Source organism: Bison bison, unplaced genomic scaffold (genome assembly GCF_000754665.1).
Source record: "Bison bison bison isolate TAMUID 2011002044 unplaced genomic scaffold, Bison_UMD1.0 scf7180017864460, whole genome shotgun sequence".
Lineage (NCBI taxonomy): Eukaryota > Metazoa > Chordata > Mammalia > Artiodactyla > Bovidae > Bison > Bison bison.
The window spans coordinates 2,795,096-2,805,844 of NW_011495022.1; the positions used below are offsets into that span (position 1 = coordinate 2,795,096).

At 38.6% G+C, this 10,749-nt stretch overlaps 1 protein-coding gene across 1 annotated transcript in view; it reads left to right on the forward strand.

Annotated features, from left to right (window-relative positions):
- Positions 1–10,507, forward strand: part of LOC105002922 (cytochrome c 2) — a 19,112-nt gene extending 8,605 nt beyond the window's left edge. Inside the window, exon 3 of the mRNA XM_010859771.1 lies at positions 10,206–10,507. Within this exon, the coding sequence (XP_010858073.1) occupies positions 10,206–10,354 (149 nt within the window). The 3' untranslated portion in view covers positions 10,355–10,507. The remainder of the gene's footprint in view (positions 1–10,205) is intronic.
- The last annotated feature ends 242 nt before the right edge of the window (positions 10,508–10,749 follow it).

Below are 10,749 nucleotides of genomic sequence, written 5' to 3' on the forward strand. Positions count from 1 at the left end.
AAACTCAACATTCAGAAAATGAAGATCATGGCATCCGGTCCCATCACTTCATGGGAAATAGATGGGGAAACAATGGAAACAGTGTCAGACTTTATTTTTTGGGCTCCAAAATCACTGCAGATGGTGACTGCAGCCATGAAATTAAAAGACACTTACTCCTTGGAAGGAAAGTTATGACCAAATTAGATAGCATATTCAAAAACAGAGACATTGCTTTGCCAACAAAGGTTCGTCTAGTCAAGGCTATGGCTTTTCCTGTGGTCATGTATGGATGTGAGAGTTGGACTGTGAAGAAAGCTGAGTGCTGAAGAATTGATGCTTTTGAACTGTGGTGTTGGAGAAGACTCTTGAGAGTCCCTTGGACTGCAAGGAGATCCAACCAGTCCATTCTGAAGGAGATCAGCCCTGGGATTTCTTTGGAGGGAATGATGCTAAAGCTGAAACTCCAGTACTTTGGCCACCTCATGCGAAGAGTTGACTCATTGGAAAAGACTCTGATGCTGGGAGGGATTGGGGGCAGGAGGAAAAGGGGATGACAGAGGATGAGATGGCTGGATGGCATCACTGACTCAATGGACGTGGGTCTGGGTGAACTCCGGGAGTTGGTGATGGACAGGGAGGCCTGGCGTGCTGCGATTCATGGGGTCGCAAAGAGTCGGACACGACTGAGCGACTGAAGTGAATGAACTGAGCACACATGTGCTGCACTGTACTGCAAGAGGTGTCCATGTATTCTGAATATTAAACTCTTATCAAATAAGTGACTTGCAGTTTTTTTCTCTTATTCTGTAGATTGTCTTTGTTTTTAAAAATAATGTCTTTTGATGAACAGTGGTTTTTAATTTGTATGAAGTCTGTTTATTTTTATTGTTGATGTTGCTTGTGTTTTGGATGTTAAATCTAAGAATCTATCACCATATCAAAGGTCATAAAGATTTACCCTATATTTTCTTCTAATAGTTTTAGTTCTTACATTTAGGTCACTGTCTTACGTCTAATTAATTATCATTAAGTTTTTATATAGAGTGAGGTAGTGGTCCAACTGTATTCTTTTGCATGTGGTTATTTAGTTGTCCTTGCACCATTTGTTGAAGGGATTCATTCTTTCACAGTTGAATGGAATTTACTCGCTTGTTGAAAATCAGTTGACCATATATGTTAAGGTTTACGTCTGGACTCTCCGCTCTCTTCCATTTGTCTGCATGTCTGTTCTTGCAGACATACAGTAGTGAAATGCAGCCTGTTGCCTTTCTGTTCTTATACTACTGCCACACTGTTTTGGTTATTGTAGCTTCCTAATACATTTTGAAATTCAGAGGGATGAGCCCTCCAACAGTGTTTTTATTTTTCAGTATTTTTTTGGCTTTTCAGGACCCTTTGTAACTTCCTGAGTTTGAAGATCATTTTTCCATTTCTGCAAAAAAGACCTATAGAATTTTGATAGAGATTGCATAACATCTGTAAATTGTTTTGGCGAGTATTGCCATTTTAACAGTATTAACATTATATTCTATGAACATGGGATGCCTTTCCAGTTTTTGGCATGGGTGTTCAATCAGTTGCATCCAACTCTCTGTGACCCCATGAACTGTATCCCACCAGGTTCCTCTGTCTATAGCATGTTCCAGGCAAGAATACTGGAGTGAGTTGCCGTTTCGTACCCCAGGAGATCTTCCTGATTCAGGGATGAAACCCATGTCTCTTGTGTCTCCTGCATTGGCAGATGGATTCTTTACCACTGCACCACCAGACAAGCCATGTTGATCTTGTACTGTGCAACTTTGCTAAATTCGTTTGTTATCTCTAGTAGATTTTTTGTGATTCTTTAGCATTTTCTATGTAGAGAATTATGTCACCTGTGAATAGAGATAGTTTTGCTTCCTTCCCAACCTGAGTAGCTTTTATTTGTCATTTTTTCCTAATTGCTCTGGCTAAGACTTATGGTAGAATTCTGAATAGCTCTGGTAAAAGTGAGAATCTTTATCTTGTTCCTGATCTTAGAGGGAAAGGGTTCCATTTTTTACCTTGAATATGGTGCTAGCTCTAGGTTTTCCATAAATTCTGTTTTCCATGTTAAGCAAGGTCCTTTCTATTGCTAGTTTGCTGAATGTTTTTTCTCATGAAAAGGTTTTGGATTTTGTGAAATGCTTTTTCTGCGTCTGTTGAGATAATCATGTGTTTTTTTTTCCCCTTTTGCTCTATTAATGTTTGTATTATATTGATTTTCCTGTGTTGAACTATTCTTGCATTCCTGGGATAAATCCCAATTGGTCGTAGTGTGTAGTTCTTTTAACAGTGCTGTTGAATTTAACTTGCTAGTACTTTGTTGAAGATTTTTACATAAGAGATAATTGGTTTGTCATTTTCTTGTGATGTCTTTACTTGGTGTTTGAAGAAGTTTTAAATATAGATTATTGGAAGTTGCAAATCCTTTCATTAGTGATTTGAATTTAGTACTAAAAATTTACTTAATAGGTTTTATACTGCTTATATAGACAAAATTGGGCTTCCCTGGTGGCTGAGTGGTAAAGAACCTGCCTACCAGTGTAGGAGATGAAGGTTCAATTCCTGGGTTGGGAACATCCCCTGGAGAAGGAAATGGCACCCACTCCAGTATTTTTGCCTGCGAAATCCCATGGACAGAGGAGCCTGGCAGTCTACAGTTCATGGGGTTGCAAAAGAGTCAGATACGACTTAGCGACTAAATGACAACAGCAACATAAACTAAATTACCTTACTTGGTTTAGCTTGGAGACCACGTTGTAGGAGAAAGGCTTTAATATGGGTACTTGGCATCTTGTGTACTATTTTTTATTTTCGAGTGCACAGGTAATAGCTTGCTTTTTGTCGAAAGAGAGATTCTACTTATTTCAACCTGTATTAATGTTTCTAGTAAGATAGTGTTTGGGGTTGGTCTCAGCCTATTACATTTCTTAATATGATTGCAAGGTGCACTTTCCTTTAGCAACAACATCAGGAAGCTGGAAAAAACAAAGTTTATTACTCACAGGTTCTTGAGGGCACACAGCATGCCTGGGGCACACAGTGTGGTCGCAGGTAGAGAGAGAGCACGGGCTTGGAGTTTTGCTTTTATTGGGGTTGAGGATGGGTTGCCTAGGGTTTTATGGGTTCACTCTTTACTGGTGAATTTAAAATATAAAAGCACGAATTAAAGCATGGGAAGGGAAAAGCAAGCAGGTCAGTCAAATAGGTATGTGGGTCTACCAGAGCTTTCTGAAGAAAGGGAACTTCATGGGTGGGCAGCCTGGCTCTCCATCTACTTGTGTAGTTGTTGCTCAGTCACTCAGTCATGTCTGACTCTCTGTGACCCCATGGACTGCAACATGCCAGGCTTTCCTGTCCTTCACCATCTCCCGAAGCTTGCTCAAACTCATGTCCATTTAGCTGGGTGATGCCATCCAACCAAATTGTCCTCTCCCATCCCCTTCTTCTCCTGCCTTCAGTCTTTCCCAATATCAGGGTCTTTTCCAGTGAGTTGGCTCTTAGAGTCAGGCAGCCAAAGTATTGGAGCTTCAGCCTCAGCATCAGTCCCTCCAATAAATATTCAGGATTGATTTCCTCTAGGATTGACTGGTTTGATCTCCTTGCAGTCCAAGGGACTCTGTGTAGCTGGTAGTGCATTTATTCAAAATGTGTATATTTGAAGGAGTTGCCTCAGCAATTGAAAGCTTAATGTTCAGCACTTATATTACAATCAAAAAGATTAATTGTGAGTTACTTATACTACAGATAGATAAGATGTAGTGAAATTTTTGTTATCTGGAATTTTGGAGAAAGAGACCTTATGGATAGTCAAATGGTTTGAGTAAAAGAAAATTAACACATCTAGATTGCCAGCTTTTTCTGTGCATATGTGAAAGTAAAATACTTTTCATTTCCTCAAAGCCTTGAGAGCAATGCCGTTTAGTAGGATAGAAAAGTGGCAAAGCCATTTGTTCCTAGACTTGGGTTCCCAGGCAAACTCTGATGAGGCGGGAAGTATATGCTAAGTCTGTTTTAGAGCAGTACTGCTACAGCTTAGCATTGGAGGGCGGTAATAGTTTCCTAGGGCTGGTGTAACCAAGTACCATAATTTAGGTGGCTTAAAATAGTGGAAATTTATGGGTTCATAGCTCTGGAGGCTAGAAGTGTAAATCAGGATGTTGGCATGGCCATGGTCTTTCTGAAGCCTGAGGACAATCCTCCCTTGCTTCTTTCTAGCTTCTGGGTGTTTGCCAGTAAACTTGGAGTTTGGGGCCTTCAGCTGCATGACTCCAGCCTCTGCCTTCATTGTTACCTTGTCCGCATGTGTCTGTGTTCACATGGCCTTCTAGTAAGGATACTAGTAATATTGGACTGGGAGACCTATCCTTCTCAGTATGGCCTATCTTACTTTTCAGTTGTGATCATTACTAATCACAGCTGCAATGACCTTATTTCCAAACAAAGCCACATTCTGAGGCTCCAGAGGTTAGGGGTCTCAACACAGTTTTATTCAGGGGACACCGACAAAAAACGACCACATATATATAAAATACATATATAGACAATTGATAAAAATTCTTATATTAAAGCAACATAAAGTTTAATCTTTGTCAAGTCAAGGGTGTTTATCACCTTTTAAAAACATCTGTGTAGTTGTTACATTACTTACATTGGGCTAAGTCGCTTCATTTGCTTCTCTTTTTTCAACTCCATGGACTCTAGCCTACTAGGCGCCTCTGTCCATGGGATTCTCTAGGCAAGAATACTGGAGTGGGTTGCCATTTCTTACTCCAGGGGATCTTCCCAATCCAGGGATCAAACCCTTGTTTCTTAGGTCTCCTGCATTGGCAGGTGGGTTCTTTACCACTAGTGCCACCTGGGAAGCATAGTTGTTTTAATACAATATCATTGTATTTAGTATATGTAAAAGTGCTGGTTAGTAGATATTCTTTAATAAAGAATTTGTCTGGTCTTTATCTCAGGTTCTTGGGAGGGATCTGTAAAACATTGGAATTTCCCAGTGATAAGAGAGTTTGCCCTGGTGGCTCAAACGGTAAAAGAATCTGCCTGCAATGCTGGAGATCTGGGTTCAATCCCTGGGTTGGGAAGATCCCCTGGAGTAGGGGATGGCAACCCACTCCAGTATTCTTGTATGGAGAATTCCATGGACAGAGGAGCCTGGCAAGTTATATATAGTCCATGGAGTTACAAACAGTCAGACACAACTGAGAGACTAACACGTACACACACACACACACACACACACACACACACACACACGAGTGTCTTTGTTTTTCAACGTTGGGCCTTGGGATTGCAGCCTGAATTTATGCTGATGAGAAAATTCAGTAGGGCTCTTGATAGGGCTGGGACTGGCCAAGCTGGAAAGACCAACTCTTTGATTAGAGAATTGGGACTTTGGGCTAGGTGATAGCAGTCTAATCTCCAGGTGTAGAGGGTAGGGGCTGGAGATTGAGTTTAGGCACATGGTGAGTGATGCAATCAGTCAAGTCTATGTAATGAAACCCCAATCAAAAACTCTGACCACTTTAAACTGGAAGCTCTATTTGAGCTTCCTGTTTGATAAGCACATCCGTGTACTAGAAGGGTGATGAGTCCTGATTCCACAGGGCCAGGACCCCCTGTGTTTGTGACTTTCCCAGAACTCACCATATGGGTCTCTTCACTTGGCTGGTACTGATTTGTATTGTTTATAGTAAAACTGTGATTTTTAAGTAGTGCTTTCCTGAGTTCTGTGAATTGTTTTACTGAATTATCATACCTAAGGGGGTCCTGGGAACCCTTAAATTTATAGCCAATTGGTTAGAAGTTTGGATGGGCTGGGTACCCTGAACTTGCAGTCTTGTTGGAAACTTTGGAGTCTGTGCTAACTCTAGACAGTTAGTATGAGAATTGAATTGCACTTATTACAGTAAGTCTTAAACTTGCATTTATTGTTTGCATTTATATGGCTCTCTAACTTTTCAAGTAATATTTTTCTATAGTGTCTTTATTTTATTATCCTCTTATAAGAACAGTCAACTTTTAAAGTTCTGATTTTTAGAACAGTTATTATTGTCCCTCTAGCTGCCAAAACTCTTTAACATTTTCTTTATTAATATTGATTTGAAATCATATTAAAACTTATTACAAATATATCTTTTATTATAGGCTATTGTCAAAGATAAAAGCTTATAAGGCTTGGCTTTAACATTATTTAACAATTAGAAATAAAATTTTTCCTAAGTGAGACTGTTTAAGTAGTATTTGTGACTTACTTGGGCATATAATATGAGTATTTGTTAGTTTTAATAATGAAATAAGAATGATAAGTAGCAGAATGAAATTGGACTCTCTTGTATATTACTGACAAAAATTAATTTGAAATGCATTAAAGATTTAAACATAAGACTGGAAACTATAAGACTCCTAGAAGAAAACATAGGGGAAAACTCTTCCATATTGGTCTTGACAGTGGTTTTCTGGATATGACACCAAAGGCACAAGCAAAAAGAACAAAAATAAATGAGACTATATCAAACTAAGGGCTTCCTTGGTAGCTCAGCTGGTAAAGAATCCACTGCAATGTAGGAGATCCCAGTTCGATTCCTGGTTTGGGAAGATCCTCTGGAGAAGGGATAGGCTACCCACTCCAGTATTCTTGGGCTTCTCTGGTGGCTCAGTTGGTAAATAATCTGCCTGCAATGTGGGAGACCTGGGTTTGATCCCTGGGTTGGGAAGAGCCCCTGGAGGAGGGCATGGTAACCCATTCCAATATTCTTGCCTGGAGAATCCCCATGGACAGAGGAGCCTCGTGGGCTATAGTCCATGGGGTCGCAAAGAGTTGGACACAACTGAGCAACTAAGCACAACACAGCACATCAAACTGAAAAGCTTCTGAACATCAAAAGAGACAATCAACAAGATTAAAAAGCACCCTACTAAATGGGAGAACATATTTACAAATCATGTATCTAATAAGGGGTTAATATCTAAAATATGTAAAGAACTCATACAACTCAATAGAGAGAAAACCAAACAGCCAAATTAAAAAATTTACAGAGGAAAAGAATAGATATTTTTCCAAAGAAGATACACAGATGGCCGACAGATACATGAAAAGGTGGCCATCATCACTAGTAACCCAGTAATGCAAATGAGATTGTTACCTCACACCTTTAGAGTGGCTGTTATCAAAAGACAGGAAATAACAATTATTGGCAGGGATGTGGAGAAAAGGGAACCCTTTGCACTGTTGGTGGGAATGTAAATTGATGCAGCCACTGTGGAAAACAGTATATAGTTTCCTCAAAAAGTTAAAAATATAACTACCATATGATCCAGTAATCCCACTCCTGGGTATACATCCAAAGGAAATGAAAATAGAACCTTGAAGAGGTATCTATACCTCCATGTTCATTATAGCATTATTTGCAACAGCCAAGATATTGAAATGACATAGAGTCCATTAATGGATAGATGAATGAAGAAGTGCTATTTATACACAATAGAATACTATGCAGCCATGAGAAAGAAGGAAATCCTGCTATTTGCAACAACTTGGATGAATCTTAAGGGCATCATGCTAAGTGAAATAAGTCAGACAGAGAAAGACAAATCCTGTATAATATCACTTATATGTGGAATCTGAAAAAGCCAAGCTTAGAAAAATAGAGAGTAGAATTGTTGTGACCAGGGTGGGGAGTTAGGGTAATGGAGAGATATTGGTCAAAGGGTACAAACTTCCAGCTACAAGATTAACAAGTTCAGAGGATCTAATGTATAACATGGTGATTATAGCTAATAATCCTGTATTATATACTTGCAAGTTGCTAAGAGAGTATATCAGAGAAGGCAGTGGCACCCCATTCTAGTACTCTTGCCTGGAAAATCCCATGGATGGAGAAGCCTGGTAGGCTGCAGTCCATGGGGTCGCTAAGAGTCGGACACAACTGAGCGACTTCACTTTCACTTTTCACTTTCATGCATTGGAGAAGGAAATGGCAACCCACTCCAGTGTTCTTGCCTGGAGAATCCCAGGGGCAGGGAGCCTGGTGGGCTGATGTCTATGGGGTCGCACAGAGATGGACACAACTGAAGTGACTTAGCAGCAGCAGAAGAGAGTATATCTTAAATGTTCTTACTACAAAAAAGAAATGGCAATTATGTGATGGGGTGGAGTTTTTTGCTCTTGCTATGGTGGTAATGAAAAATCAATATATAAATGTATCAAATCAACCTATTGTACACCTTAAACTTAGAGAATGTTATACGTCAATTATATCTCACTGCTGCTGCTGCTGTTGCTAAGTCACTTCAGTCGTGTCCGAGTCTGTGCTAAACTTTTTGGCTAGACTTAAAATAATTGGATGATTCTTTTAGTTCCTCAAGATTTTGTATGCTTTGTGTTGAATTATTCTTTGAAGAAATCTGAAGCCAGCCTGACTGTTTTCCATTATAAGTTAATCGGTTTTATTTTTATTTTATTCTTTCCCCCCTAAATTTCAGTAAAATTCTCATTAAAAATTAGGAACTTATTGGGTTGTGTGTAATCCTTGATTCATTTGTTTCGGAATTTCCTGGGATATGTATTCTTTCAGTTGGTAGACTCAGAACTTTTATTTTTGAAAGTTTTCTTGCACTACATGTTTTAAAAATTTTATACTTTTTCATTTGTTTTTTAAAGAAATGTTGCTTGGGCCATCAGTTGTACATATTTTGGATGTCTTTTGTCTGCATATCTTCTATAACTTATTTTTCCTTTGATTGTTTTAAACTTTTAATTTTTTTCATTTTGTTTTTTTATCAATACTTTCAAGCCTGAGTGTGCTATCAGCAGTGTCTGTTCTTTTCGCTGTCATTTATGTCTTCTGTTTTTATCATTTTCTCCTTGACCCTTTGTAGTTCTGCTATAAATCCTTGATTTGTAAAGATCTTTTTTGAATCCATGGGGATGTGGTCATGATTTTTCTGATGATTTCTGATGTGTATATTTCATTTATCTTTTGGGTTTTTGTATTTCTGCTGTTGTGTGTATGTGGTTTTAGTGCTCTTTCATGCTGATTCCTTTTTAATTACTACTCATCTTTTGATGAGGATGATTCATCAGGATGGGTATGTGCAGAAGGTCAGTAAGAGTGAGGGTCTGAGCTTTCCATTTGGTTATGAAGTCTTCCTTACCCACAGTTATGTTTTAGAGATATGTGTATGTGTGAATGTTGGCTGGGGGGTTATTTGGCTCTTCAGCTGACCAAGTCTGGTAGTTCCAGGGTTACCCAGTACCTTTCTCTTCTATCCTGTAACAAGGTAGAATCTTTCTTTTAAAGATGTGTTTTCTTCTTTAATCCTGGCTCCCCTGGGCCTCCATGATATCAAATTGAATTTAGACTTTCAAAGCCAGTCAATATATACTGTACTCTTTTGGGGCCAGAGTGTCATGACTCTGCCCCTTAGGATTTGTCACCTATTCTGGAGAACTTTTGTCTTGAAATTAGTGACAAGTGTCCTCTCACTCTGGTCCAGGTTTTATGTCTGTGGTAGTTTTCTAATTGTATCAAATTTGTGAGGTACTCCCTCAAGAATTTTATTAAAAGTAGAATTAGCATTTCTATTTCTCTTTGTTCATGTTCTTTTCAGCTGGTTTCAGAAAGGAAAAAAAGTTAGAGGCAACCTTTTTCTCTGGTTTTAAAACTGGATTCCTGAAGTCATAAATTTTTGGTAGGGATCTAGACGGAGGCAGCTTGCTATGATTGGTAAAAAACCAACCGAGCAACTCCCCACCCCAAACATGGAACTGAGTTACTAGTCACAGGTTCCTGACTCTGTGGCCTTGTCATCTTAAGGTAAGTTATTATTCTCTCTTTGGGTCATCATTCACTTATCTGCAAAATGAGGATTTGGGTCAATTGACCTCTAAGATCTTTTCTAGAATGAACTCTGTGACTCTAGGAGGATGGCACAACATGTCTGGGTTGGTGGTTCATTGGTGTACCTTAGATGATCTTAAACAGCATTGGATTTCTGTAAGAAACCCAAACAGGAGATCACCAAAGGCCAATTTTGGAATTTTCTTGTAGGTCAGAAACTGTAAGTATTTTCGGTTATAATAGCATTCCTATTGAGTCCAAAAGTAAGCTTTTGTTCTCGAATGTAGATCACATCAGTAAGTAAGTTTTATAAATGTAATTATGCAAACTTAAAACTTATTTTCACCTTTATAGGCATTATCTGGGGAGAGCAGACTCTGATGGAATATTTGGAGAACCCAAAGAAATATATCCCTGGAACTAAAATGATCTTTGCTGGTCTTAAAAAGAAGAGTGAGAGAGAAGATCTTATTGAGTATTTGAAACAGGCAACATCTTCATGAAATGTTCTTGCAACTTAAAAATTATTAGTTATAAACCAAAATTTTCCAATTTCATGTTTTCCAATTTTACATGTTTAAAAAATTCATATTTGATCTTTCTTGATCAGCCTGTAAGTAAGTTTAACATTTTAAAATAAAAGTTGATATTTTTGATTGTGTGTAACCTACTTATCACATGCCCTTCGGAGTCTGAAGTTGATTTTGTCTGGTTGCTAAGAATGTGAGCAAGGTCAGGGTGGAGGAAGAGAGAGAAGGAAACTGAAACTTACTGTTCTTTAGTCGTCTCTACATGCACAAAATATTTTATAAATCTAGAAACTACCAGTGATAATGGAAATAGTTTCCACATACTTATTTCTCTGCATTTTAAATGTAAATATAGCAGACATTAGGTT